This window comes from Eschrichtius robustus, chromosome 1, assembly GCF_028021215.1.
Source record: "Eschrichtius robustus isolate mEscRob2 chromosome 1, mEscRob2.pri, whole genome shotgun sequence".
Classification (NCBI taxonomy): domain Eukaryota; kingdom Metazoa; phylum Chordata; class Mammalia; order Artiodactyla; family Eschrichtiidae; genus Eschrichtius; species Eschrichtius robustus.
In genome coordinates, this window is record NC_090824.1 from 40,383,234 (window position 1) to 40,399,629 (window position 16,396).

The 16,396-nt window shown below is 38.0% G+C and overlaps 3 protein-coding genes across 8 annotated transcripts in view; 1 reads left to right on the forward strand and 2 right to left on the reverse strand.

Annotated features, from left to right (window-relative positions):
- Positions 1–1,258, reverse strand: part of SLC38A6 (solute carrier family 38 member 6) — a 63,240-nt gene extending 61,982 nt beyond the window's left edge. For 2 of the 6 annotated variants that reach the window (XM_068544468.1, XM_068544459.1), the window contains exon 1: positions 1,040–1,258. In XM_068544468.1, the coding sequence (XP_068400569.1) occupies positions 1,040–1,144 (105 nt within the window). In that variant the 5' untranslated portion in view covers positions 1,145–1,258. Of the gene's footprint in view, positions 1–19; positions 140–835; positions 985–1,039 lie in introns of those variants that run through there. The other 4 variants (XM_068544478.1, XM_068544488.1, XM_068544497.1 and 1 more) reach the window with 4 other exon arrangements.
- Positions 1,259–1,302: 44 nt separating this feature from the next.
- TRMT5 (tRNA methyltransferase 5) lies at positions 1,303–15,337 on the forward strand. Its single transcript, XM_068544445.1, has 5 exons — positions 1,303–1,391; positions 2,526–3,181; positions 11,010–11,134; positions 14,096–14,750; positions 15,124–15,337. The coding sequence occupies exons 1-5, from the start codon at positions 1,387–1,389 to the stop codon at positions 15,174–15,176; spliced, it is 1,494 nt and encodes a 497-aa protein (XP_068400546.1). The 5' UTR covers positions 1,303–1,386; the 3' UTR covers positions 15,177–15,337.
- MNAT1 (MNAT1 component of CDK activating kinase) overlaps positions 10,348–16,396 on the reverse strand; it is a 223,417-nt gene continuing 217,368 nt past the window's right edge. Inside the window, exon 8 of the mRNA XM_068544528.1 lies at positions 10,348–10,418. Coding sequence (XP_068400629.1) covers positions 10,367–10,418 — 52 coding nt within the window. The 3' untranslated portion in view covers positions 10,348–10,366. The remainder of the gene's footprint in view (positions 10,419–16,396) is intronic.

Consider the following 16,396-nt stretch of genomic DNA (forward strand, 5'->3'; position numbering starts at 1 on the left):
TATGGAGAAAGTCTCTTACAAACCACAGGCATCATGTGACGTACTAGCTGCTCAACCAGCACTGGTTTCCTTTCCTTCTCTTCTCACCGCTAACTAGTGCAGCTCCAGGAACCTGGTTTCCTGGGAAAATCATTGCCACCTGCACAGAGACCCGGTAGAATTCAGGAAGAGCCATGACTAACCAACCTTGTGACGGCAAAAGATGATGATAGGGTAAGACGGGGTGGAGACAGAGAGCAGGCAGATGGCCTCAAGCTCACGTGATTACTGAATCCCTGAGTCAGCTTGGAGCTGCTGTAGACAACTGTTGCTCCCCAATTACTAGGACTGCAAGACTAATCTCTATTTATACACTCAATGAATTAAGTCTGTCCAACTGGAAGGATGGTCAGGAATGCCATGCAATGACGATATAATAAATAGAAGCAATTCACATTGCTCTGGCGAGGATACCCCCAGAAAACACTCTCCCCTAAAACAGCATTCGGGAACAAAGTCCTAGAAACTGTTACTGCCCTGGGACTTGAGTTAAAGAGCCGAAGTGCCCACTGCACAGGCTTTAGGGCCAGAGAAGTGCTACATACTTATTACCAGGCCACCTCCGCTCCTTCACGGTTAAGGGTCTTTGTATTAAGATGTTTACAGGTCCCCAATGACTAAGCGGAGAAAAGAAAAACCTTGTGACTCTTGCAAAAAGCTCACAAGACTAGTGGAGGGAACGAGAAGCCGACAAAGATACTAACAAACAGCAGTGAATTACATAACCGCGGGGCTGCTCCTCTGTGGGGTCCCCAGCCTCCACCCGCTGCTGCACCTCTTCCACCTGAGCCTGCACCTTTACTTCAGCTTCTCTTTCTAGGACACCTTAGGCTCCTATCACATTCATGAGCTCCGCCAGATCTCCTCGGAATCTCGGCTGCTGCGTTTGGGCCCCAAGCCCTCAGCTTCTCCCCTCTCCCCTTGCCATCCCCTTTCTTTTCCGGGTCTTATTTGGCAGGCACTTCAGAGAAGTGCCGGGAAGCGTGTGGAGCGAACTTACGTTGCTAAGCAACGGGCTCAACTCTTCCGCCTCCGCCTCTTCGGGCTGCCTGGCAGAGACAAACCAGCCGGGCTCGGCGTCCACGATCCCCCAGGGCGCCTCCATGCTGCTCACTGGCCGACTACCCAGTCCATCTACAAGCTACTATCCCAGCCCTCCCGTCGGGTAGTCGCGCCAGAGGCGGAGCTATGGTCCCGGCCCTTCCGGGTTTCCGTACCTCACCAGGGCCGGGAAGAAAGGAGGAATCGACGTGATCTGATGACGCTCGCCCCTCGGCGGCGAACATTGATGGTGTCATCGAGGGCCCGCCCACCCGCCGGCGACCCATTTCCGAGCTGCACCAGAGCATGAGGTGAGGGTCTGGTCTTGGAGCCAGCTGCTGGCTGACGCAGAGAAATGGGATGGTGACGTTGGTGAGGTGGCGGCCGCGGTGCCCTTGATAGTTCGAAGAGGCTGAGGGTCCGGTGGCGATACCGGTCCGCTCGGGGCTGCTCTCCGCCTCGCGCTCTCTGGGCGCGGAAACGTCAAGAGGTCACCCACCATCCGGTGCGGATCGTAGGTCTGAGTACGGGGGAGTGAGGAGTGTTTCATCTTTTCAAAAGCTTTCCGATAGAGCCTTTAGCCACATTTTACATGCGGAAAGCCGAGACTCACAATAAGTAATTTACCCAAGATCACACATCTGGACCATTAACTTCTAGACCCAGTTTGAACCCTGACTGTGAACTTTGACAGTTGCTTTACAGGGTTCCCGGGCAGGGAACTGAAGGCAAAATTAATAACTGATACTGCTACTGGGATGTGCATGTAACACTTAGCAAAGTTCTCGTCCTCAAAATGCTGAAACCTCTAGTTATAGGCAGGACTTGTGGCAGTAAAACATCGAAGACGACATAGAAATAGATTAAGAGCGCAGGCGCTGGATTTTAATCCTCGCTCAGCCACTTACCAGCAACGAGACTTCGGGTCAATTAACCTACTTTTGAGCTTTAGTTTACTCGTATACAAGATGAGAATGTGATACCACACACCTCCCAAGATTGACAATGTGCATAAAGCATTTAGTACAACATCTGACCCATTAAGCATCCATAAGAATATCCTTTTAAAAATTGACATTGGTAAAATCATAAATATAGTGACCATTTCGTTTAGAGATGATCCTTTAACTTAAACTTCAGCCTTCTAATCCCAAACATGTTCTGTAGAAAATTGTGGGTGGGGAGGTTTATTGACTATAGGGAGGGTGATGGATCACTAAGCCCTAGTCCTGGCAGCAGGTGGATTGAAGGTTCAAATTTTCCAGTCATCCTATCCTAGAAAAGATAGCATACTTCTCACGTACCACTAAAAGTTTTAATTATCAGCATTTAGCAAGCTATTTAAAACAGTAGTGAATTTAAATGTTTATTCTCAAGACCTATTGTGAACATGTTAAGTTAGTTTGTAACTTTATGGTATTTCTTTTAATGAATACTTTTTTTAGGATCTTATGGAGGCCATTTGGATTCTCAAGAAGACTTCTCAAAGTGGAAAGCTGTAGAATAACTGAATCAGAATCATTGATTCCACTAGCTTGGGCATCACTGATACAGAAGCTTAGCAGAACACCTGGTATTTTCTTGTTGGATCAAAGAAAAAGATTCTCAACCATGCCTGAAATAGAAACAAATCAGAGAGACTCTGAATTGTTTTCACCACCCTCTGATGTTCGAGGAATGACACAACTTGATAGAACAGCTTTTAAAAAGACAGTCACCATCCCGGTGCTTAAAGTGAGGAAAGAAATAGTCAATAAATTGATGCGATCCCTTAAAAGGGCAGCACTGCAGCGCCCAGGCATAAAACGTGTGATTGAAGATCCAGAAGATGAAGAAAGTAGACTAATTATGTTGGATCCTTATAAAGTGTTTACTGATGATTCCTTTGAGAAAGGAGAACTCAGTATTTTAAAGCAGCTGAATGTCAATCCACAGATATCTAAATATAACTTGGAACTAACTTATGAAAACTTTAAGTCAGAAGAAATCTTGAAAGCTGTGCTTCCTGAAGGTCAAGATGTGACTTCAGGGTTTAGCAGAGTTGGACATATTGCCCACCTGAACCTTCGAGATCATCAACTACCTTACAAGCATTTAATTGGTAGGTGTGTCTTAGTAATATTCACATATTAGAAAGCAATTAGCAAGTTCTAATTTTTGTTAAAAAAATTTTTTTTTAATGCCGAACTACAGAAGCAGGACATTTTATCATTGTAATTTTAAGCTGGATCTTAAGCTACATATTCTTTCTTTTGAGGGCCATTTTGGAATACTCTTCCCAGAGTCATAGCAGTCTCTAAATATCAATTCAAGCTTTTGTGTACACAATACATAAGCATAAACTTGAATCACTTGCTTTTGTAGAACTCTTTGGCAGTTTATTATTTTGGTATACAGGACTTATTAGTCCTTCAGGACTCTGTTGAATGCTAGGCTTCATGAGTGTCTCATAGTCAGAAGGGCAAGACACTGTTTAGTCATGCTTTCATTGATTGAGTTAACTGAGCCTCTTCTGTATGTCAGGCACCATACTTTTTTAGTGCTCCTAGCCTTTTAGAAACAGTGCTGTGTATGTCTTACCTCTGTAGCCCAAAGTTGAAGCATTGGTCTTTTATGCTTTGGGATAAGAAAGAAGTAGAAGACTAATCAAAATCGCACTTGTCCTTAATATAAATATTTAATGTCCATGCATTCTCCAGATTAATTTTTTTTAATGTAGAGTAATTGTCAGAACTTCTGAGAATTGTTTTCAGCTTTAAAATGTAGTGCTCAGTGTTTTGCATGGGTAGGATTTCAGAGCTATGCTATTATGCATTTCCTTTGTTTTTATTGATGAAAGGAGCTGATAATGCATAGTGATAACATAATAAATACTTAAGGAGATCCTTATAATTATGACCAGGTGCAAATGTCAAGTATAGGCTTTCCTATGAGTCATTGACTATCCTAACTCAACATTCCTTTTAGCACTCTTATTTTATAAACTCTCTTTCATAAAGGGGCACTCATAGATTAAATATGAAATATTTTCATACAGTGGTAATTCTAAAGCTATTACTATAGACCTTCAGAATATGTGTTTTTTTTTTTAATTCCTCATTTCAAACTAACTTCTGTACCTTAAAAATTGAGTTCTGATACCTGAAGCAGAACAAGATAAGAACAACGAATGACAAGAGTTTATTGACATTATCATATTCAAAATCAGGTACTTAATTATCAGAGAGAAATTGGACAAATTCTGGTTGTATTTAAGCATATTTGTATTATGGAGTACTTTATACTAACTTACAGATCAAGTTATCTTTCCTTATACAATAAGATAGTGCATAGATTCTTTTTTTCTTTTTAATTTTATTTATTTTTTTATACAGCAGGTTCTATTAGTCATCCATTTTATACACATCAGTGTATACACGTCAATCCCAATCTCCCAATTCATCACACCACCACCACCACCCCCGCCGCTTTCCCCCCTTGGTGTCCATATGTTCGTTCTCTACATCTGTGTCTCACTTTCTGCCCTGCAAACCGGTTCATCTGTACCATTTTTCTAGGTTCCACATATATGCATTAACATACAATATTTGTTTCTCTCTTTCTGACTTACTTCACTCTGTATGACAGTCTCTAGGTCCATCCACGTCGCTACAAATGACCCAATTTCGTTCCTTTTTATGGCTGAGTAATATTCCATTGTATATATGTACCACATCTTCTTTATTCATTTGTCTGTCGATGGGCATATAGGTTGCTTCCATGACCTGGCTATTATAAATAGTGCTGCAATGAACATTGGGGTGCATGTGTCTTTTTGAATTATGGTTTTCTCTGGATATATGCCCAGTAGTGGGATTGCTGGATCATAAGGTACTTCTATTTTTAGTTTTTTAAGGAACCTCCATACTGTTCTCCATAGTGGCTGTATCAATTTACATTCCCACCAACAGTGCAAGAGGGTTCGCTTTTCTCCACACCCTCTCCAGCATTTGTTGTTTGTAAATTTTCTGATGATGCCCATTCTAACTGGTGTGAGGTGATACCTCATTGTAGTTTTGATTTGCAGATCTCTAATAATTAGTGATGTTGAGCAGCTTTTCATGTGCTTCTTGGCCATCTGTATGTCTTCTTTGGAGAAATGTCTGTTTAGGTCTTCTGCCCATTTTTGGATTGGTTCGTTTCTTTTTTTAATATTGAGCTGCATGAGCTGTTTATATATTTTGGAGATTAATCCTCTGTCCTTTGATTCGTTTGCAAATATTTTCTCCCATTCTGAGGGTTGTCTTTTCGTCTTGTTTATGGTTTCCTTTGCTGTGCAAAAGCTTTGAAGTTTCATTAGGTCCCATTTGTTTATTTTTGTTTTTATTTCCATTACTCTAGGCGGTGGATCAAAAAAGATCTTGCTGTGATTTATGTCAAAGAGTGTTCTTCCTATGTTTTCCTCTAAGAGTCTTATAGTGCCCGGTCTTACATTTAGGTCTCAAATCCATTTTGAGTTTATCTTTGTGTATGGTGTTAGGGAGTGTTCTAATTTCAGTCTTTTACATGTAGCTGTCCAGTTTTCCCAGAACCACTTATTGAAGAGACTGTCTTTTCTCCATTGTATATCCTTGCCTCCTTTGTCATAGATTAGCTGACCATAGGTGCATGGGTTTATCTCTGGGCTTTCTATCTTGTTCCATTGATCTATATTTCTGTTTTTGTGCCAGTACCATATTGTCTTGATTACTGTAGCTTTGTAGTATAGTCTGAAGTCAGGGAGTCTGATTCCTCCAGCTTCTCTTTTTTCCCTAAAGACTGCTTTGGCTATTTGGGGTCTTTTGTGTCTCCATACAAATGTTAAGATTTTTTGTCTAGTTCTGTAAAAAATGCCATGGGTAATTTGAATAGGGATTGCATTGTACCTGTAGATTGCTTTGCGTAGTACAGTCATTTTCACAATATTGATTCTTCCAATCCAAGAACATGGTATATCTCTCCATCTGTTGGTAACATCTTTAATTTCTTTCATCAGTGTCGTATAATTTTCTGCATAAAGGTCTTTTGTCTCCCTAGGTAGGTTTATTCCTAGGTATTTTATTCTTTTTGTTGCAATGGTAAATGGGAGTGTTTCCATAATTTTTCTTTCAGATTTTTAATCATTAGTATATAGGAATGCAAGAGATTTCTGTGCATTAATTTTGTATCCTGCAACTTTACCAAATTCATTGATTAGCTCTAGTAGTTTTCTGGTGGCATCTTTAGGATTCTCTATGTATAATATCATGTCATCTGCAAACAGTGACAGTTTTACTTCTTCTTTTCCAATTTGTATTCCTTTTATTTCTTTTTCTTCTCTGATTGTCGTGGCTAGGACTTCCAAAACTATGTTGAATAATAGTGGTGAGAGTGGACATCCTTGTCTTGTTCCTGATCTTAGAGGAAATGCTTTCAGTTTTTCACCGTTGAGAATGATGTTTGCTGTGGGTTTGTCGTATATGGCCTTTATTATGTTGAGGTAGGTTCCCTCTATGCCCACTTTCTGAAGAGTTTTTATCATAAATGGGTGTTGAATTTTGTCAAAAGCTTTTTCTGCATCTATTGAGATGATCATATGGTTTTTATTCTTCAACTTGTTAATATGGTATATCACATTGATTGATTTACATATATTGAAGAATCTTTGCAGCCCTGGGATAAATCCCACTTGATCATGGTGTATGATCCTTTTAATGTGTTGTTGGATTCTGTTTGCTAGCATTTTATTGAGGATTTTTGCATCTATATTCATCAGTGATATTGGTCTGTAATTTTCTTTTTTTGTAGTGTCTTTGTCTGGTTTTGGTATCAGGGTGATGGTGGCCTCATAGAATGAGTTTGGGAGTGTTCCTTCCTCTGCAATTTTTGGAAGAGTTTGAGAAGGATGGGTGTTAGCTCTTCTCTAAATGTTCGATAGAATTCACCTGTGAAGCCATCTGGTCCTGGACTTTTGTTTGTTGGAAGATTTTTAATCACAGTTTCAATTTCATTACTTGTGATTGGTCTGTTCATATTTTCTGTTTCTTCCTGGTTCAGTCTTGGAAGGTTATACCTTTCTAAGAATTTGTCCATTTCTTCCAGATTGTCCGTTTTATTAGCATAGAGTTGCTTGTATTAGTCTCTTAGGATGCTTTGTATTTCTGCAGTGTCTGTTGTAACTTCTCCTTCTTCATTTCTAATTTTATTGATTTGAGTCCTCTCCCTCTGTTTCTTGATGAGTTTGGCTAATGTTTTATCAATTTTGTTTATCTTCTCAAAGAACCAGCTTTTAGTTTTATTGATCTTTGCTTTTGTTTTCTTTGTTTCGATTTCATTTATTTCTGCTCTGATCTTTATGATTTCTTCCCTTCTGCTAACTTTGGGTTTTATTTGTTCTTCTTTCTCTACTTCCTTTAGGTGTAAGATTAGATTGTTTATTTAAGATTTTTCTTGTTTCTTGAGGTAGGCTTGTATAGCTATAAACTTCCCTCTTAGAACTTCTTTCGCTGCATCCCATAGGTTTTGGATCGTCGTGTTTTCATTGTCATTTGTCTCTAGTTATTTTTTTATTTCCTCTTTGATTTCTTCAGTGATCTCATGGTTCTTTAGTAATGTATTGTTTAGCCTCCATGTGTTTCTGTTTTTTACGTTTTTTTCCCTGTAATTCATTTCTAATCTCATAGCGTTGTGGTCAGAAAAGATACTTGATATGATTTCAATTTTCTTAAATTTACTGAGGCTTGATTTGTGACCCAAGATGTGATCTATCCTGGAGAATGTTCCGTGCGCACTTGAGAAGAAAGTGTAATGTGCTGTTTTTGGATGGAATGTCTTATAAATATCAATTAAATGTATGCGGTCTATTGTGTCATTTAAAGCTTGTGTTTCCTTATTAATTTTGTTTGGAAGATCTGTCCATTGGTGTAAGTGAGGTGTTAAAGTCTCCCACTATTATTGTGTTACTGTTGATTTTCTCTTTTATAGCTGTTAGCAGTTGCCTTATGTATTGAGGTGCTCCTATGTTGGGTGCATATATATTTATAATTGTTATATCTTCTTCTTGGATTGATCCCTTGATCATTATGTAGTGTCCTTCCTTGTCTCTTATAACATTCTTTATTTTAAAGTCTATTTTATCTGATATGAGTATTGCTACTCCAGCTTTCTTTTGATTTCCATTTGCATGGAATATCTTTTTCCATCCCCTCACTTTCAGTCTGTATGAGTCCCTAGGTCTGAAGTGGGTCTCTTGTAGATAGCATATATATGGGTCTTGTTTTTGTATCCATTCAGCAAGCCTGTGTCTTTTGTTTGGAGCATTTAATCCACTCACGTTTAAGGTAATTATCAATATGTATGTTCCTATGACCATTTTCTTAAATTGTTTTGGGTTTGTTTTTGTAGGTCCTTTTCTTCTCTTGTGTTTCCCACTTAGAGAAGTTCCTTTAGCATTTGTTGTAGAGCTGATTTGGTGGTGCTGAATTCTCTTAGCTTTTACTTGTCTGTAAAGATTTTGATTTCCCCATTGAATCTGAATGAGATCCTTGCCAGGTAGAGTAATCTTGGTTGTAGGTTCTTCCCTTTCGTCACTTTAAATATATCATGCCACTCCCTTCTGGCTTGTAGAGTTTCTGCTGAGAAATCAGCTGTTAACCTTATGGGAGTTTCCTTGTATGTTATTTGTCATTTTTCCCTTGCTGCTTTCAATAATTTGTCTTTGTCTTTAATTTTTGCCAGTTTGATTACTATGTGTCTCGGTGTGTTTCTCCTTGGGTTTATCGTGTATGGGACTCTCTGCACTTCCTGGACTTGGGTGGCTATTTCCTTTCCCATGTTAGGGAAGTTTTTGACTATAATCTCTTCAAATATTTTCTCTGGTCCTTTCTCTCTCTCTCCTCCTTCTGGGACCCCTATAATGCGAATGTTGTTGCGTTTAATGTTGTCCCAGAGGTCTCTTAGGCTGTCTTCATTTCTTTTCATTCTTTTTTCTTTATTCTGTTCTGCAGCAGTGAATTCCACCATTCTGTCTTCCAGGTCACTTATCCATTCTTCTGCCTCATTTATTCTGCTATTGATTCCTTCTAGTGTAGTTTTCATTTCAGTTATTGTATTGTTCATCTCTGTTTGTTTGTTCTTTAATTCTTCTAGGTCTTTGTTAAACATGTCTTGCATCTTCTCGATCTTTGCCTCCATTCTTTTTCTGAGGTCCTGGATCATCTTCAGTATCATTATTCTGAATTCTTTTTCTGGAAGGTTGCCTATCTCCACTTCATTTGGTTGTTTTTCTGGGGTTTTATCTTTTTCCTTCATCTGGTATATAGCCCTCTGCCTTTTCATCCTGTCTATATTTCTGTGAATGTGGTTTTTGTTTCATAGGCTGCAGGATTGTAGTTCTTCTTGCTTCTGCTGTCTGCCCTCTGGTGGATGAGGCTACCTAAGAGGCTTGTGCAAGTTTCCTGATGGGAGGGACTGGTGGTGGGTAGAGCTGACTGTTGCTCTGGTGGGCAGAGCTCAGTAAAACTTTAATCCACTTGACTGCTGATGGGTGGGGCTGGGTTCCCTCCCTGTTGGTTGTTTGGCCTGAGGTGACCCAACCCTGGAGCCTACCCGGGCTCTTTGGTGGGGCTAATGGCAGACTTTGGGAGGGCTCACGCCGAGGAGTACTTCCGAGAACTTCTGCTGCCAGTGTCCTTGTCCTCATGGTGAGATAGAGCCACCCCGCCTCTGCAGGAGACTGACCAACACTAGCAGGTAGGTCTGGTTCAGTCTCCTATGGGGTCACTGCTCCTTCCCCTGGGTCCCGATGCACACACACTACTTTGTGTGTGCCCAGCAAGAGTGGAGTCTCTTTTTCCCCCAGTCCTGTCGAAGTCCTGCAATGAAATCCCGCTAGCCTTCAAAGTCTGATTCTCTAGGAATTCCTCCTCCCGTTGCCAGACCCCCAGGTTCGGAAGCCTGCCGTGGGGCTCAGAACCTTCACTCCAGTGGGTGGACTTCTGTGGTATAAGTGTTCTCCAGTCTGAGTCACCCACCCAGAAGTTATGGGATTTGATTTTACTGTGTTTGCTCCCCTCTTACCATCTCATTGTGGCTTCTCCTTTGTCTTTGGATGTGAGGTATCATTTTTGGTGAGTTCTAGTGTTTTTCTATCGATGATTGTTCAGCAGTTAGTTGTGATTCCGGTGTTCTCGCAAGAAGGAGAGCACGTCCTTCTACTCTGCCATCTTGAACCAATCAGTGTGTAGATTCTTATAAATTTTTTAAGTGCCGACAAAAATGTAGACTTTGATTATAGGGCATCAGTATACCATTGCCGGTGTACTTTATCCTTGTAGCTTTTTCTGCTCTGGCAAATATTTGACATAAAGAACAATTTAAGTAAATGAACATTTTATTTAGATAAAACTCTAAAGAATCTATGCTTCTTTTATTTGAAAACATTATTTTGCTGGTATGTGTTTCCAAAGTGGAAGTATCTGTTTCAAATACACAATCAAGCGTACATTTGGTTTGAGGCCAATGAGGACAGGCTGGTGTTTTCTGGGACCATTTGTTCCCAAAGTCCTTACATCTCTTCTTTCTATTTTAAACCAGTTCCCTATGGTCTACCTGTTTGCTTACTGCTGTATTGATACATTTGAGAAGACTAAGTAAAAGACATGGAAAAATATTAGGTAGAACAAAAGTCCTCAAAAATTTTTTTTTATAAATGTACCCACACATTTTTTGTGTGTGTTTGCATTGGGGGCTGTCAGACATTAACTTTAGTAATCTGTTGAATTTTTAGAATTGCATGCCTCTTTACACACACTAGATGCAGGTTTTGTCTATAAACCAAAAGAAAATATAGTTCACATCAATTTCATATTTGCAGCTTTAGCTTTTATTTTGCAACCAAAAGGCAATATTTATTATGAATTCTCTGCTTTTAGGCCAAGTTATGATTGACAAAAATCCAGGAATCACCTCAGCGGTAAATAAAATTAATAACATTGATAATACCTACCGAAATTTCCAAATGGAAGTGCTATCTGGAGAGGAGAATATGATGACCAAGGTATGGAGTATTTTATTGTCTCCTAATATAGTGTATATCTAGATTAATGTTTGAAATCAGAATAGATAACAAAGATTAAGAATATATAATACCCAGTATTGATGAATATGTGAGAATGTGAGCATTTACATATACTACTGATGGGAGTGCAAATTTGATACAGTCAGTAAGAGTATATGGTAATATATTGCAATTTTGAATAGATACATCCTTTGACCTAGCATTCCATTTATAGGAAGTTATCTCAAGGATATAATTGGACAAAACTGTAATGATATATGTACTAGGTTCTGCATCATTTTTTTTTCTTCCTTTTTTGGTCGCGCTGCGTGGCATGTGGGATCTTAGTTCCCCGACCAGGGATCAAACCCCCACCCCCTGCAGTGGAAGCACGGAGTCTTAACCACTGGACTGCCAGGGAAGTCCCTGCATCATTTTTATAATAAAAAATAAAACAAACGAAGAAATGGAAACAACCTAAATGTCATCAGCAGAGAATTGATTACATTTTGGTATAACAATACGATGGAATACTCCATCATTAAAGATTATTTATATTTAGCTCCATACTTAAATTGTCCACTGACACGTTAAGTGACAAAAAATAAGTTGTAGAACAGTATATATAACATAGTTCCATTTTAACTATGATAATTTTAAGTATGTAAATATGCATATACACCAGAACATTAATAGTGAGCATATTTTTATTTGGTATAGTTACTGGTGACCTTTATTATCATCTTTATACTTTTCTACTGAGCACATATTTCTTTTATAAGAAAAACAAAACAAATCTATTTCAAAGAAAAAATAATTTAAAATATATAGGAACAGATTCCTGGTATAAACCACTTTCTCATCTTCCACCCCCAAAATCCTCTGGAGTGTTGGATATAATAAACTTTTTTTAAGCCCCTTAGATAATTACATGTTAACATTATGTGAAATTTTGTACCCAAGCTAAGAAATAGGTTAAACTCTCTCCATAATTTTAATAACAAAAGCCACTCTTAAAATGTTAGTCATATCTTTTAAACAGGACTTTATAAAACTCAGGAGAGAACTTATGCAAAATAATTTTAAGATTCTGGGCCAATATTTCTCCAGAATTTAATAGTGTCAGAATATTAAAATACCATTTACTGCACACTTACTTTTAAGTCCTGAGCTAAATGCTTTAAATATAATCCTAAGAGACCCACAAGATAATGGTTGTTGTTATTCATATTCTCTTTATGCAGATGAAATAACTAGGAATGACTGAGCAGAGTGTTTGGAGCAAGGCTTCCGACTCGAGTCCATGCATGGTCTTTCCCTGTATACCAAACCTCCACTGCCTACTACTTGTGTATAATGTATGAGGTCTGTTATGGCAAGCAAGATGTGAATATGAATCCTTTGGTAATAACAGTGCTTATCTCAGCCGACACGAAGACCTACTAAACTTTAGGCATACCCTGATTGAACATTGTGCATGTTCTTTTCTTGGTACTGACCCTTAGGGTAACAGATAGTATCATTCTTCTCAGAAAGAACATCTAAAAGTTCTGAGAAACTTCTGTAATTTTATAAATGCCTTGTGATTGATTTCCTAAGTCAACTAAAGCTTGTTCTTAAGGACATACTTTATACCTAATATTTATACTGTCAAATAAATGTAAAAACTCAGTATAATTTCTTTGCTCCAAACAGAATCACATTTAAGTTTAACTTTAGGAGTTCATGCAACATTTAAGTAGTATGTGTGTATATTGTGAGGTAAAAAGATTCCTAAAGTGAATCTGCTGAAAGTAATGCTTAACTAAGGGAGCGAGATATCAAAGACAGCATGATAAAACCAGAGGGATACTTAGAATCTAATTTTTTAAGCTAGAACTGTGATTCACACTAAAGAGCTTAAAAGGGGAGTAGAAAGGAGATTTCGGAAAAAGCATCCCAAGACATAGTTAAGTGTTCCAGGTTATATACCTAGAAAGACTTTTAGTTGGCAGAATCATAAAGAAACATTTCCAACACTGGAACCTTAATAATATGGCCAGAGCGTCTGATGTGGTCAGGAAGAAAAAAATATGTACAAATTTGGAATTAAGGTCCATGAAGAGAGAATACAGAAGATATCTATCAGATTTATAGAACTTAGGAACTTTCTGGCCTTTGATTCTTCATCTATTAAAATAAGGGGCTTAAGATGATGGGTGAGGTCACATTCTACAACTGTCATTTTAGTTTTGTTTCCTATTTTCTATCATGTTTATGATAGTCCCCAAAGAAATGCTGCACAGTCTTAATTTTGTTTAAGACTTTGCTTCACTGTATGTATTTAGTTTATCCATGAAAACTCAGATTTGGGAAAGGAGAAAATAGGGGAATAATTTGTTCTATACACTGGCTCTATTTATAGACATGAAACCTGCAAAGTCCAAGTAACTGTCTGAAAACATAGCAAAAATACCTCCAAATTCAATGACACATGGCACATCTATCATGACTCCCCCTGACAAACTGAAAACTAAGGAGGGAAGCTTGTTTGCTGTGTGGAAGTGCTGTCTGCAACTTAGCTACCCACCATGAAGATATGTGTAGTGTGTTGTTTCAAAGTATAGGTTTTTTTCTATCAGGTGACAGGAGAGAGTATAATTAAGCCAGTCAATTGGCCTATCTGAAAAATTCCTAGTGTGATTGGAGAACCACTTTATAGCCCTTTAGGATGAGACGGAGAGCCATTTGGCTTTGAAGAGATAACTTTTCTCATGAAAACGTCTAATGCAAGATATTAAGTGGCCTCCAGTATAGCGTAAACACCAGAATTCTAATTAAAATGCCTTTAAATGCACTGTTTTTTTTGCTCTTAATAATACTAAATTTAAATGTGTGTATGTCTGTGAGTGCATCCATCCAATATCAGTGACTAGAACTTAAGACTAAGCAGTTTAACCAAAAGCATAATACCTTTTTCAGGTTCGAGAAAACAACTACACTTATGAATTTGATTTTTCAAAAGTCTATTGGAATCCTCGTCTCTCCACAGAACACAGCCGTATCACAGAACTTCTCAAACCTGGGGATGTCCTATTTGATGTTTTTGCTGGGGTTGGGCCCTTTGCCATTCCAGTAGCAAAGAAAAACTGCACTGTATTTGCTAATGATCTCAATCCTGAATCCCATAAATGGTTACTACACAATTGTAAATTAAATAAAGTGGACCAGAAGGTGAAAGTCTTTAACTTGGATGGGAAAGACTTCCTCCAAGGACCAGTCAGAGAAGAATTAATGCAGCAGCTGGGACCACTGTCAAAAGAAAGAAAACACTCTGTGCACATTGTCATGAACTTGCCAGCAAAGGCTATTGAGTTTCTCAGTGCTTTCAAATCACTCTTAGATGGACAGCCATGCGGCAGTGAGCTTTTTCCCATCGTGCACTGTTACAGCTTTTCCAAAGATGCTAATCCTGCTAAGGATGTTCAGCAACGAGCTGGAACTGTGTTAGGCATCTCCTTGGAGGCATGCAGTTCAGTTCACCTAGTAAGAAATGTGGCCCCTAACAAGGAAATGTTATGCATCAGTTTTCGGATTCCTGCTGCTATACTTTACAAGAACCAGACCCTAAATGGAGGTGAGCAATCTCTGGGAAATTAAATGTAAGCTGTAATACTTTTCATATAACTTTCTGGGGCTACATATATATTTTATATTATTTTTTAAACTTGGAAATAGGTTAAACTAATTCTAGATAGATATTTCAGTTCAAGACCCCTTGCCATTCAATTGTGACTACTTTCTCACAATTTTACAAATTTTAGTATGATGTACTGTTCAGTCTAGTAGAAGTCTACTTCATTAAAATAATAAATCTGCAGGAATGTTACTATTCCATGTGTAAGTTAATTAGCTTAAAAATCTTTAAAATGCCTGTATTATTTGCTTTTTAAAAGTATTTTCAAATGTTAAGTATCTTACCTAATATAGGTTTTCTGGATTTATTACAGACAATCATGAAGATCCACCTATTAAACGCCAGAGGACAGATAAAGACTTTTAGGAAGAAAAAACACAAATTGCTTCAATCACTTAACTGGAACTATTTTCTCCAGCTCCCCACTAGACCTTTATGTAGTGAAATATCATTTGTATGATTTCTAATATTTTAGCATTCAGTTACTTTAGTATTGAACCCTTATATTTTGCCCTAGCTGTCTTATAAATTGGGGATTATCAAATTAAAATTTAAATAAGTCTACTAAATACATTTTTATCTGTTATAATTTTATCATCAAATATATCTAATATTTTATTAGATAAATATGTTTAAATATTGTCTTTCTCTTGGGAAAATAGTTTTTGAAGGTAGGATAATTGCGTGCTAACTAGGAAAGAACTAATCATTTTACAGTTATCCTTAGTTGAAGAGTGTAGCTAAGTTTTATATAAGTACTCCTACACTATTACTATAAAAGTACTAACAAATGAGATTATTTAGATCAGAGATAGGCAGACTATGTCCAGCAGGCCAAATCTGGTCCACCACCTGTTGTTGTATGGCAAGTGACCTGAGAATGGTTCTTACATTTTTAAATGGTTGAAAAAGAATCAAAAGAATAATATTTTGTGACATGAAAATTATATGAAATTTGAATTTCAGTGTCCATAAATAAAGTTTTATTAGAACACACCATACTCATTTGTTTACATACTGGCTATGGCTGCCCTCATGGTATAACAGCAGAGTTGAGTAGTTGCAACACAGATGGGATATGATTCTCATCACTTCATACTGCTGCTCAGCACACTACAAATCAGTGTGACACAGTTATAACTCAACAACATTTTGAGTGCCATGTGTATTGCCAAGCTATAACATTTTATTTTACTATTGCCAGTATGTATCCCTCATTCCAAAATAAGAAAAGTAGCCATTCATGTTGTGTTTTTATGGCACAGTAGAGTGTGAATTTTTTTGACATTGAATTAGATGACAAAGCATCCATACCTGAGCTAAAGTACAATATACTTTGACATTTCTCAAAGAAGTACTCATCACAGTATTTCCAACTCACAGGCAAGCAACTGTCAGAAAAATTAGGTATTTAAACTGGAAATTCTTGGCAGAATTTCCTCACAAAATAAAAAATGTAAGTGAGGCTACAACCAAAGTAAGTCTCCAAGTGACTCTTTTGTAAGCCAAGCAAGGAAAACCATTTACTGTCGGTGAGTTAATTGTGTTTGAAAGCAGCAGTCTAAGAAATGTGTTTGGAGAAAGCA

Excerpts from the sequence above, each read along its gene's own strand:
- TRMT5 (XM_068544445.1), top strand. Across the intron at positions 3,182-11,009 it reads ACCTTACAAGCATTTAATTG|GCCAAGTTATGATTGACAAA; the intron begins GTAGGTGTGTCT and ends CTCTGCTTTTAG. Across the intron at positions 14,751-15,123 it reads GAACCAGACCCTAAATGGAG|ACAATCATGAAGATCCACCT; the intron begins GTGAGCAATCTC and ends GATTTATTACAG.